Source organism: Miniopterus natalensis, chromosome 18, assembly GCF_054644295.1.
Source record: "Miniopterus natalensis isolate mMinNat1 chromosome 18, mMinNat1.hap1, whole genome shotgun sequence".
Taxonomy (NCBI): Eukaryota; Metazoa; Chordata; class Mammalia; order Chiroptera; family Miniopteridae; genus Miniopterus; species Miniopterus natalensis.
The window spans coordinates 11733248-11747251 of NC_142098.1; the positions used below are offsets into that span (position 1 = coordinate 11733248).

The 14004-nt window shown below is 42.8% G+C and overlaps 1 protein-coding gene across 5 annotated transcripts in view; it reads right to left on the reverse strand.

The window, feature by feature from the left end:
- GARRE1 (granule associated Rac and RHOG effector 1) overlaps positions 1 to 14004 on the reverse strand; it is an 82478-nt gene that overhangs the window by 27203 nt on the left and 41271 nt on the right. For all 5 annotated transcript variants that reach the window (XM_016221038.2, XM_016221037.2, XM_087827179.1 and 2 more), the window contains one exon: positions 2818 to 3027. In XM_016221038.2, coding sequence (XP_016076524.1) covers positions 2818 to 3027 — 210 coding nt within the window. The remainder of the gene's footprint in view (positions 1 to 2817; positions 3028 to 14004) is intronic.

Consider the following 14004-nt stretch of genomic DNA (forward strand, 5'->3'; position numbering starts at 1 on the left):
ACACTTTATGGAAATGGGCTGCAACATCAGCCAATTTTAAATGGAAAGAGATGAAGGATGATGGCCAGACAGGAAAGGGAGAAAGGAGTAAGATACTACAGGGTCAGGAGAGAGCATGGACTAGGGTAGTGACAGTGGACCGGAAAGAAAGGGAAAGATCTGGGATATTTTGGAGGTGCAACCTGTAAGCCTTTCTTATGGATTAGATGTAAACATGACAGAAAAACTGGAGGGTAAATCTCAGGCTTCCTGCATGAATGAGCCTGTGTGGAATGGCACCACTTGCTAGCATGGGGAAGATCTGGGGAGGGACAGGTTTGTGGGGGAAAGTTAAGCCTGAAACACCTAGATACCTGAGGTAAGCGGAAGCTGAATACAGGGGCCTGGAGCCCACAGGAGTGGACTGGTCACATACATTTGAGGGCCCCCAGGACACAGACAGTTTTTAAAGTCCCAGGGCTAGATGGAGACTCCCTAGAACTGAGCCTTGAGAAATTCACATTCATAGGTTTTGTTGAAGAGAAGCTAGCAAAGTAGATGGAGAGGATGGTCTGAGGGGTAAAGGAGGCAGTCTTAAAGGGTAATTAAGAACTCCTAGTTTCAGAAAATGTCACAAGAAGAGAGGATTTCTAAGCGCTCATATTGTCGTGAGCTGCTGAATGGAGTCAAAGGGTTCTCTGGATTTGGCAACACAGAAGGCAGCAGTGACCTTGACAAGAGAAGGCATGTTCTTGTGTAAGAGTGGAAGCCAGATTTCAGTGAGCTGAATGATACCATTCATATAAAGTTTCACATTGTATAAAATAATACCTTATACTATTCATGAATACTTGCATATAGAGCAAACATATAAAAATGTGTACAAACTCCACACTCAAGAGGTTATCTCTAGAGAGGAAGGAATGTAAGATAGTGGAGAGGTACAAAGGGGGTTCATCTGAATTTGTAATAATATTTTTCTATAAAAAAAAGCCCAGCCAGCATGGCTCAGCGGTTGAGCATCCACCTATGATCCAGAGATGGCGGTTCGATTCCCAGTCAGGGCACATGCCCGGGCTGCGGGCTCAATCCCCAGTTGGGGGCATGCAGGAGGCAGCTGATCAATGACGACTCTCTCATCATTGATGTTTCTATCTCTCTCTCCCTCTCCCTTCCTCTCTCTGAAATCAATAAAGATATATTTGAAAAAAATGAAAATAAAAAAATAAAAGGTATAAAGCCAATGTAGCAGAAAGTTAAGATTCATTTGACAAAGCTAAAAGGAAGACGATGGAAATGTGTGGCATTTCCTATGTGCTTCAAATGCTTCCTAATGATGTTTTTTAGAATGAACCAAAGATGAGGTAAACAACTCTAAGAAGTTGGCCATGAAAAGAGCAGAGAAACAGGGCAGGGTGGAATTTTGGGTTTGGAAGCATGTTTGGTGCTGGCGGGAGCATGCTGAAGGGGAGAGAACACAGGGTCCCACCACAGAAGCCTTGAAGGATGGCGACAGGGCAACAGGAAAAGAGGGTACTTCCTTCATTATAATGAAGGGAAGGAAGAGAAGAGGGTCTGAATGGGGGGAGGGTGTCATTTTGGTGACGTGAAGAGGAGGGATTGCTGCCTGGTGGATTCTATTTTCTCAGCGTACTGTGGGGTACCATCACTGGCTGGAAGCAAAGTAAGGAAGGCAGAAGGCCTGGGTAGACTGAAGTGGATGAAGGAAAAGGTCAAGGTGAGGTCAAGGGACCACCAGGAGGCCCCATGTGGGCTGGATTCCCAGCATGAATGATGCCAACAAGTGGAGTGGAGAAGACCGTGAGCCCGGTGCTAAGGGTATGAATGTGAGCTGCATGATCAGAAGGCTGAAGCCCAGGAGCCAGCACACACACAGGATTTTAAGATGACAAGATAAGGGTCTGGACCCCACTGCCCGACCACCTGCAATAAAGTCAACAGGTCCCACTCTCACATTTGACCCCCAATTAGCATTTTCGGGCTGCTCTGATAAACACCAAGAAAGCCAAGGAAAGTCCTTAACACAAGAGACCAAAACAAAGAAGCAAACGGGAAAAACACGGAAAGGAAATTCAAAAGAAATCACAACAATGCAGAACAGCATAAAAATGAATTAAGAAAACTGGGGAATGTAAAAGGTTAAGATGTAAAAAAAAAAATCATGTTTAAAAATGTGGTTAAAGATTTCTAAAACATAAAACGAAATCCTTCACCAGTTTAATTACGGAATGATCAAACATACTACAAAATAAGTCAATATACTCCTCCTGAACTACAAATCATCTTTTACTCTGTAAAGCAAAACTAAAGCCTTGACTCAAAAAGGCTCTTTCCCCCTGCCTTGGAAACAAAGGAATATTAAAATGCCTACAAGAAATGTGTTCTCACCAACTACATCCCCACCTAGCTGCCTGGCTGACTACTCACCCTCTGCAGCCAGCTCTAGCCTGTCTTTATAGACTGAGGCTCCAGCCTTTTCTCCCGGGTCCCTCTTTCCAGATGCTTTGCCGCACTGGTCCTAGTTCGAGGCAGGCCCCTTCCCCTGGATTCCCATGCACCTCCATCACAGCCCCTTCACTGCTTTTTGTAAGCCCCTTTTCCAAGAAGGATGTGAGCAGTGGCTGTCATCCCAGTGCCTGGCGTGTGCCTGACCCAAAGTGGGCATTTACAAAGACACTCACTGTTAAATGAATGAACAAGCTACTGGTAACAGCTTAAAACTCATATTTCTAAATAAGAAGGCTCTTTTAAGAACCACTAGGCAAAGGCCTCTCCTGTTTGAACACAGGACAGCCATTGCCCCAAAGGCATGGTTACCTCAGCAGCCCCCCGCCAAGATCGCACAGCTTCCTCCAGTTCAGGTGTGTGGCCCATGCCAGACAAGCTGCCACCACTGCTGCTGCTCTTTTTTTCAGGCATGACCACCTCGGCAAAGCAAGAGTGAGCCACTGGCTGGACCTTCTGTAATGCCTGGGTCAAAAACTGGAAATGGACCTGCACCACGGTCAGGAAACATCGCCCCAGCACCTGTGAAAACAAGAGAGCCAGGCACTTTTAGGTTATGGGTTGCTACTGCATTAGTGCAATAAATTCTCAACCATCAATTTGAGTAGAAGGTAACAACTAGGTAGGAATCTGAAATTATACGAAGCTTAGAAGTCACCATGCTTAACAGACTGATATATCTCAGAGGGAAGGTGGGGGTGGGTGGGGAGAGATTAACCAAAGAATTGATATGCATAAATGCATAACCCATGGACAGAGACAATAGTGTGGCGAAGGCCTGGGGATGGGGGGCAGGGTGAAAGGGTGCAATGGGGGGGGAAAAGAAGAGGGACATCTGTAATACTTTCAACAATAAAGATAAATTTTTAAAAAAACACACCATGCTTTAGAAGGAATCTGCCTCTGTTCTCATCTTTGGACCTGTGTGCCTGATGCCTATAAGTCACCCAAATAGCAAGGCCCAAGGTACAATGTATCTTCCAACTTCTCACCTAGCCTCCTCCATTCCTGTTCTCCACTCCCCTCATCTGGACTCTGGCTCACATCAACCCTCCTGTATGTGAGCTCCGGCTAAATCAGAGCAACCCACAATTCCAATTATGTCTACACAGTATTCAGAAGGCAGAGTAAAAGCCAGGTGATTAAAAATCTGAAAAGTCAGTTTGACTGTAAGAAGACATTCCATTGGAAATGGAATCCAAAGATACAGGTTATTTTGGTAACAGTGTTATTAACATAGTTATTACATAGCTGTATGTCATATTTCTACTCTTACGAAACAAAGCTGACAGACCAGTCTTCTAGGAGTCAACAAAACCTACTGGACAACTCCATTTGTTAGTACAGCAGAAACCCTCACATATTAGTAGTTGGTTGGTTGATGGAATAGTCCATTAAAGGAGAAAACTAATTTTAAAAATACCATATACATAACACTATTTTAGCATATACTATTAATATATAATTATAATAATGTATATACTAAAAATGCTATATACCACAGACATTTTAAGATACGAATGTGTATTTATCTGCAAGCCTCTGGCACTGGTTAAAGCTGTTCTCTGACCTTGCTGGTCCCTGTTTGCTTGCTTGAGTTAACCCCAGCTACAAGGTGTTGTCCATGATTTACTATTTCTTTTTCTTTAAAGGAGTGCAAGAACTTGCCACCTGAAAAGCAACTTGAGTAGAGACCTTCCAGGTTATTGACATTTTCCCCTAATCTTTTACAGCTGTTTTGCCCACCAAATTTAACAAAAACAAAAACTTTTTGCAACTTTTATCATGTTCCATAACATTCAAAATTTTTTTCATGGAATGTATTTCAAATTTCACTGGCTTACATAGTAGGTTACTTACAAAAATTTATTTATTGAGTTTGCAATTTATCCAACTGGCAGGAGCACAGCTGGGAGGGCCCACTCACTGCCGGCACTCAGTACACGCCTTGGGGTTGGGGAACTATTTCCATTGCCTTTTACAAGGAACTAAAATTTGACCCCAATGCCCACCCTCCAGCCCAGTCCTGTCCCTTGGAGCAGCCAAAAATAAGACTCAACCTTGGCCTGCTCACTTCCTAGCGCACATTTCAGATGCTGCCCTGTTCCATCCCCACTGGTCAGAGTTGCGCTTCCTGGAGAAAGAGTCAGGCAACTTCCCAGTGGTGACACTTAATCCCTCTGAATTATTTTCCCCTATGGAAATCACCAGGACCAAACTAAAACAAACAAAAAAACTCACAGAAATCTCACACCAAAGCATCCACCCTCTACAGTGAACAATCAGAATTACAGGCTAAATTCACATCCAAACCTCCTGGGTTTCTACTCACACCTCCCCCAAACCTGTACCCCATCAATGATCTGTGCTAGATGGGGCACGGTGAGGGACACAGAGGAAGAGGACTTAGCAACCTAGGGACACGCGACATGAATAGAATAAACGGCATTTATTTAATGCCGTACATAATAACAGCCAGATTTAACTGAACACTCAGCATGTATTTCTCCTATGCTCAGGATTTCACATGGATCATCTCATTTAAAACTGGCAACAACTGCATGAGGTCAGTCCCATTTTACAGACAATAAGGCAAAGACACAGAAAGGTTTAAAACTCTGTCAGAGGAACATAAACTGATGTGGCAGAGTGGTCACATGACTCAAATGTCTATGCCCTTAGCCAGCGTACCCCACTGCCTTCAACAGGCTCTAAACAGCTGGATACAGCTGTGGGCTGGTTGCACTGAGACCAGGGACATGACAGAAACCCAACCTTAACTGAGGACGTCCCGAAGCTCCACAGTGCAAGCGCATGAGGAGAGCTGGGTCCTCAGCACACATACCTCCTCATCCTTCCCGGGCTGCGTGGCAAAGGGAGGGGGAAGTGCAGATGCCATGTACTATCTCTGCGATCACTCTACCGCTTCTGACCAATACAACTGAGTCGTTCATTTTCCCAGCCCGTTACAGGTGAATGCCTCATGTGTACAAAGCACAAAAAAGGCCAGAAGATATTACAAGCAACACAATGAGCAAGTCCCTGTCCTCATGAGAGTTACCTTCTAATGGCAGGGAACAAACCAATAAGTAGATATACAAAGTCGGGGGCTACTGGAGGAGGAACCCTAAGGGGCGAGGCGGGAAGGAAAAGGCTCTCTGAAGAGAGGACCAAGGGATCAGGGAGAGTTACCCCACCCCTTTCTAAAAGGGAACATTCAGGGACAGCTCTGAAGGCCTGACGCAGGGTGAAGAACGGACATCATCTGACAGTGCTGGTCAATGGCAGGATGGGCTGGGAGCGTCTGCTTATGGCTGAGTGGGAGAATGGTGAGAGGAGGAGGGTGCTGCTGGAGGAGTAAGGGTGGGGAGAAATGCTGCCCCGTTTTAAAAGGCAGACATTTGGCCTGGTCGGCGTGGCTCAGCAGCTGAGCATCGACCTAGGATCCAGGAGGTCGCAGTTCGATTCCCGGTCAGGGCACAGGCCCGGGTTGCGAGCTCCATCCCCAGTTGGGGGTGTGCAGGAGGCAGCCGATAAATGACTCTCGCATCATTGATGTTTCTATCTCTCTCTCCCTCTCCTTTCCTCTCTCTGAAACCAATATATTTTTTAAAAAATTTAAAAAGGCAGACATTTGGTATGTTGTCTCCACTAACTTACTATGTTTGACCTAGGATTAATCACTTAATCTTCCCTATACATCAGGACTGACAAGAACAAGAACTCAGCTCCTCCCTCCTCCTACCCATGATGCATGGAGAGTCAATCCAAATATGTTTGTGACAAAATATTTGTGTTGTAAACAATTCATTAAAAGCCAATCAAACCAATAGTTACCCTGGATCTTAAAAAAGCCATTTCACAGAATATCTGCTCTAAAAGTTTGCATAAAGTACAGATGCATAAACAGCAACTTCTCCTGAGAGAGGACAGAGCTCAATCTCCAGTTGCCTCTACCCATCTTTTCTCTACTACATCTTCTCTCTTATCCCAGCTTCCCTCCTGTAACAGACCCCACCCTCCTTGACCCAGGGATGGTCTAGTCCTTGGGATCTTCCTGAGAAACCTGGAAGGAAATATAGACTCTAAAGTTATAAACTTGAAAGTGTGTGATCCCAGGGCAGTGGACAGCAGTTTTTTACATGGAGAAAGTTTCCCGGACTGCGGGATTCAGTGAGGTTGCAGAACAGATGTGGCAAGCTGGGGAATGAGTGAAGTGGTCGAAGAGGGAGACATTTGAGTTTAAAATGTCAGTGGAGCTATAGTTATAGCTCTATCAACAACTACCACTTATTGAGGGCTTAAGCCATACCAAGCACTTTATATGCAGTGAAGCAACTCTGTGGGGTGGCGCCAATTCATCCACTTACAGATGACATCACGGAGGCTTACAGAGAGAAAGAAACATGATGTGCAGTAGAGATCCAATATCAGTCTATTTGACTCCAAAGGCTACTTCTAACCACAAGGCTGCCTTGTCCTCCTATAACAAGATCTGGGGTGTAGCCACAACAGTGGGAGGGTACTAAGAAAAGGAGAAGAACCCTGACATCCTCCATACAGTGTCAGGCCCTGGGGCAGGAATGGAGACTGAGGGGCATGGCTTAGTCTTCTCAGACAGTGGGAAAGGGATTGGGACAAGAGTAACAAGTGGGGTGGCCTGTGGTACTCCTGTGTGGCATGAGTCTCAAAGTTTATGATCTCTACAGCAGAGAACAGCTGCTAAGACTGGCTGGAAAAAGCAATGATAAACAGGGGGAAGGCAGATGGAGCTTGGGAAAAAGAGCAGCTTTGCGTACCTCTTGAGGAATTCCAACCCCCAAAACATCTGTTGAGTCTTTCAGCACATCAGTCTCATTTAAAAATTATGAAGAAAGCAATTGGATTTAACCTTACCCTTGGCATTTGCATTAAAAATAAATAAATCCATTCACCCCAATGTACCCCAAGTTGATGGAATTTCAAGTAACAACAGGCCATTATCAGACTTTTGCATTAGGAGAAACCTTTTGGTGTGGCTTAAATTCCTCATAAAGGCCCAATTTCTGAGTATAGACAATCAGTGATCCTTCCCCTCAATGAAACATTCTGGATTATAAACAGCAATCAAGGTTCTGCTAAAATGAAACTATCTTTTCTGGGAATCCCTAAAGGTGGAGGGAAAGGGTACGAATTAACTTTCCCATCCCCTTGTACATGTATCACATCTGCTGCTAAGGGTGTTGTGTTCATGGACAAAATCAGAAAACCTTTTCTTTTTGGTAATTTTTATATTTTATTAATTAAAAAAAAAATTAGTTTAAATTTGTTTTTCATTACTCCTCTCCCGAGCTGGGGCCTGGCTCAGCCCTTAGCATCTGCCTGCGGGAATTACAGAGTGCCCAAGACCACCCCATCTCCCAACATACCTTGTGGTCATCATGGCAATGCACACAATGTCTCTCGCTAAATTCACTTCCTGCTCAGCCTCACTTACCAATTGGTATTTTTCAAAACCGGCAGAGTGAAGTAAAACTGTCCCATATACCATAGTGTCAAAGATTTCCAGGGATTCTACTATTTATTTCTCATCAGTTTAAAAGTTTAGAGTGAATGAAATGAAGTCAATTTGAATTGGTTCCTTTTATTAGAAATTCCAGTAATTCAATCATTTCTTTCTCTCCAATCCTTACTTATACCTTAAACATTACATTTGTTTCCAAGTGTCCTCCTCAACCTTGCTCTTCTGTTCTTATGACAATTCCAGAGTCATTATATAATGACCTAAACAGAAGTCCAGAACGTGATACAAAGACCTAAATGTGTCTCCAGAGAGACAGAGAACACAGTCCATGCATTTCCACGGACTGTGGAAAGTGCCTGATGAAGATGAGATTACAGTATGAAAATGTAAAAAACAAGCTTACAGAAACTACCATGTACAGTCTGACCTAAAAACGGATTACAGTGTTTAAATATTTAAAACTAAAAAAGCAACAAACAAAACAATAACAACGATCTCTTTGCAGTCAGTATTAACCTAGAGCATAAAGAAACTGCCATGCTATGTTTAGGAGAAAGAACCAGGGAAGGAAGAAAAGCTAACACATGCCCAAGGGTGGCTGAGTCAACACCAAATGCTAGTCATTCAGACAAAATTACATTCTGCCCCTGGACATGCTGCTTTACTGCTGGTGAAAATATCAACAGATGGTTTCTGAACTCCTACTTCATGTGCCAAGCACTGTGGTACACACAACCTTTTACATCAGTAATACATATTCACTGCAAATAAATTAGGGGGGAAAAGATCAGTTAGATAAATAAATGTACCAAATATTACTAAATAACCACTGATTACATGTTTTGATACAGCCTACATTTGTACCTGTAGATGGTTTTTGGAAAAACTAAATCATGTTGTGTGTTCTGTTTTATGGCCTGCTTTGCAAAATAAGTCAAAAATTTATTACCAAGCCAACACACATAAGAAAGTTTTGTATTTCACTACACTGCTATAAATCTTAACATAACTAAGTAGGATAATTATAAAATATCACCCAGGACATGAAAAAGGTAAATGCAACTCAAGGTAACTAGGTGCACATTAATTACAGTAGACAAGCAAATTAATACTGTGGGTTTATATAGGGCAGGGATAAAAATATATTTAAGTCACCCAACCAGAATATGGCCCAGGAGCCTACTAGAATTTAGGAAATTCTTTTTGTTGATGTGAGTTTATTTTTTATTAAAAACTGTCACTTCAATCAAGAAAAAAATACTAAAGTATCTCAACTGATAAACTGGCTAAAAAGGCAAAAGGAATTCACAGGTGGAAATCTGACTCCGTAAACATTATCTTCAGCACTTACGAGAGGGGCTCTCTGCATCTTAGGTGACATGGTACTAGATGCCTCACAGGTGTCACTTCATTGAATACAAATCACCATCCCCATTTGACAGGGACACTCCTAGCCACTCATCCACATGGTATTCCAATAGGTGATAACTGTGGTGAGATGGGCTGAGGTAGGGAAGCAGGTCTCACACCTCCTCTCAGCAGCATTGGAGATGGTGGCTTCTTGAGGACACTCGTTTCCCTTGGCTTCCAAGACACTGCACTTGCCCCACTGCCTCCCTCACTCTTTGGCTGTTCCTTCTGCACCCTCCTTGGCTGCTCCTTATCCATCTCCTGACCTCTGAATGTCGGTGCCCCATGACTCACTGGTCCTTGGGTTCCCCCTTTGGTTCTCTAGCTACATTCACTTCCTTGATGACCTCATCCAGTTTTATAGCTTTAAATAATATCTACTAACTGATGGTTCTCAAATTCACATCTCCAGTCTGGATCTCAGCCCTGAACTACAAAACTGTATATCCAATTATCTACTTGGCATCGCCTCTTGGATGTCTAAAAGGCACTGCAGACCTATTTTTCTAGGTCTTCCCCATTGCTCCCCACTCGGTAAATAGCACTTACCAGTGATCCAAGTGCTCATGTCATAAACCCTGGAGTCATCTTTGACTCTTCTCTCTCTCTCTCTCTCTCTCTCTCTCTCTCTCTCTCTCTCACACACACACACACACACACCAGAAAACTCTAAGGAAGAAGGGTAGACTGGATATTGGGAGGAAACTAGCAGAGTCTCGCCTCTCTCCCCTAGAGGCTACTTTCCACACAGGAAGCCTTATAAACAGAAATCAGATTATTTCACTCCCCTGCTCAAAATCTTCCAATGCCTTTCCATTACAATCAGGATAAAATCTGAACTCCTCACTGTGTCTTACAATATCCTACATGATCTGGTCCCTGACTATTCTCCGAACCTATTCCTATCCCTCCTCTCTCTGTTCTTGCCACACTGGCCTTCTCGCTGTTCCTCAAAAAATTTAAGAACAGCTCCTGTCACAAGTCTGCACAAGCAAGTTCCACTACTCCAGGGTTTCTCAACTTCAGCACTGACATTTGAGGCCAGAGAATCCTCTGTTGTGTGTGTGTTGGGGGTGGGGGGTGTCCTGTGCACTGTAAGATGTTGTTAGCAGCGTCCCTCGCCTCCCTGTACTAGATGCCAGCACCACTGGTTGGGAGATGCAGCCACCACAATCACTCAGACTGTACTGTTTTGAATAAATTTTGAAATCCTTACTGTTAAAAAAAGAGCAGAGAGAAATCCCTTCCTCCTCAGATGACTTCTGAGACACCAGTAACTGCACTAGAGCTCAAATGTACGAGCAGAAGAAATCTTTTGAGCATCTAGGCATCTGCTTTGCTGCAGAACTGAAATACAACCTGAAGCGCTACAGGGAAGAGAAATATCTAGACTCCAATGTCTCCGAATAATTAGAGTTGACAATCAGATAAATCTAAGAGCTTTGTGTTCCTGCAAACTTATGCCTTTTCATGATCTGGGCCTGAGTCTAGTCACCTAATGTTCCATACTTTATGAAGAAACACCATCTGACCATGGGTGTATCTGTGTTGAGTAGGGGTGAGGGCTATTGTTCAGAAGCCAAGAAAGAAACTAATGACAACAATTGTTCCCAAAACACACAGTGAGTCAGTGAAATTCTGATTCACTCCTATGCAAGTCCAGTATCTTTCACCCTATCATATTTCTCCTTCAAACCATTCTGGGTCACATGAATGTTTTGGTTTCCCAGTGCACATAAAAGTTATATTTACACTATACTGCAGCCTATTAAGTGTGCAATAGCATTATGGCTAAAAAACCCCAATGTACATACCTTAATTTACATGCTGCCCAAGTGAACACATACGCCTCAACCTTAAGAATACCTATCAGCCCTGCCCCTGTGGCTCAGTGGTTAGAGCATCAGCCCATGCACCCAAGGGTCGCAGGTTCGGTTTCCTGTCAAAAGCACTTGCCTGGGTGGTGTGCAGGGGTAGCTAATGGATGTGTCTCTTGCACGTTGATGTTTCTTTCTCTCTCTATTCCCTTGCACTTCTACTCTTTCTTTAAAAACCAGTGGAGCCCGGCCAGGCGTGGCTCAGCAGTTGAGCGTCGACCTAGGATCCAGGCGATCGGGGTTCGATTCCCGGTCAGGGCACATGCCCGGGTTGTGGGCTCGACCAATGACTCTCTCATCATTGATGTTTCTCTCTCTCTCCCTCTCCTTTCCTCTCTCTGAAATCAATAAAGATATATTTTTAAAAAATAAAATAAATAAAATAAAATAAAAAACAGTGGAAAAAATATCCTCAGGTGAGGATCAACAACAACAAAAAACAAAATAAACAAACAAAAAAAAACCTTATTACTAAAAAAGCAGCTAAACATCACCTAAGCCTCACAGAGTTACAATCTTTTTGATGGTGGACAGTCTTACCTTCAATATGTAAAAAAAATACAATACTGTATCTGCAAAGCACAATAAAAGGAGGCATACCTATATATTAAAACTTACGGTCAATGCAACAACATATATAACTATTGGAAGAGAGGAAACACATGCAGATGACATGACTACATATACTAAAAAGTAGCAAATAAACGAAATGAAACATTAGAATTATTGAGTTCAGTCCCATAGCAGGAGAGAATAATATAAATATCAATGTTTCTATGTTACAGAAAAAACTTTTAAATATTATTTCATTCATTATAGCAACTAAAATATAAATTACTTAATAATTTTAAGAAGTACACACAGTCACTATGAAGCAAACTATGGAAGTTTACTAAGAGACATTAACAGAAGGCTTCAAAGAAAGACCTAATAAACTGCTAAATCCTGAAAAATGAAACAATTTACCAACATGTATCCAGGGTCCTAACTGTGTTTCTCATCCTCTAACCTTCTCCAGCTGGCAGCTGCAGGGTGGCCTCCCCATCATCCAATCCATGTTGCTTCGAAGGCAGCCCCTCAGGAAATCACTTCTGCACTGCTCTGCCTGCACCCCAGCCCCAGAAGTGGCCAGTCGGTGGGTTAGTTTCACCCTTCTGGCCACAGGGTCCAAGGACGAGCAAATGACCTAAGCCAAGCCAACCACATTAACTGTAGAACTTTTGTCAGGACCTCAGGAAAAGCAGAGGTGCTTTTTCTGCTGAGTTAGGGACTGCCTGGAAATGAAGGCAGAGAGGAGACAAAGGCTGAGTCCGTGCAGTACTGAGTGAGCCCCTAGATCCAACCACTCCCCAAAAGCTTACTTTCTTTAGTTTCATAGGTAAATACAGCAGTCCCACTTTATCCACAGGGGATAGTTCTACGATGCCTGAAACTGCAGACAGTACTGAATCCTATCCATACTACATTTTTTCTTATACATACATACCAATGATAAAGTCTAATTTATAACTTAGACACAGTAAGAGATTAACAATAATAAAATAGAATTATAACTGTACTCTAATAAAAGTTAGGTGATGCAGTCTCTCTCACAGTATCTCCCTGTACTGTACTCACCTTTCTTGTGATGTGAGATGACAAAACACCTACGTGATGAGATGAGGTGAGGTGAATGGCACAGGCGTTGTGACTCAGCTACAGGTGACACTCTGACTATACACAACAAGCACTTTACGGCTTTTCTCTGGCATACCCGAATCGCCAGCGTCACTCTTGTGCTTTGGGGCCATTATTAAGTAACATAAGGATGCCCTGAACATAGGCCCTGTGAGACCACACAGTCCACCTGATAACCGAGACGGCTACTAAGTGACTATTGGGCAGGTAGCGTATAAAGTGTGGACACTGTGGACAAAGGGATGATTCACGTACCGGGCGGGACGGAGCAGGAAGGCAGATTTCATCAGATCACTCAGAATGACGGGCAATTTAAAACTTGTGAATTGTTTATTGTCGGTGTTTTCCAAGTAATATTTTGGACCAGAGGTTAACTGAAACTGTGGAAAGTGAAATCATGTATAAGGGGGGACTATTGTACATGGCTTTGTTGAGAGGCAGTACAGTGCTACAGTAAAGAGTGTACTCTGTAAGTCAAACTGCCTGGGTCTAAAGTCTGGATTAGCCATAAGACTTCTGATAAATTACTTAACTTCTCCACACGTCAGTCTCCACATCAATAAAATGTAAATATGAATAGTACCTAACTCATAAGGTTATTAATAGAATTCAGTGAGTTAATGTGTATCATCTCATCAAATATATGGTACGGAAGACTCGACTTTGTGTGGTAAACACACATGCAATATACAGATGATGTATTGTAGAATTGTGCACTTGAAACCTATATAATCTTATTAACCAAAGTCACCGCCAATAAATTTAACGAAAATTTTAAAAATGTGTAGAGTCTTAGAACAGAGCATAACATAAGTACTATATAACTATTAGCTTGTTTTTGCTTTTATTGTCATTGTTTAAGGTATTTTGAGTTTGGTTTCTTTCACTTGTAGCCCTAGTGATTTTTTTAAACAACTTAAATATCAGTCCCTTGCTCAAAATCCCTCTTTAAAAAAAAGTCTCACCTCATTCTGTATAAAATCTAAACTCTTACCAGGGCCGACAAGGTTCTCTGCCCTGCCATCACCTACC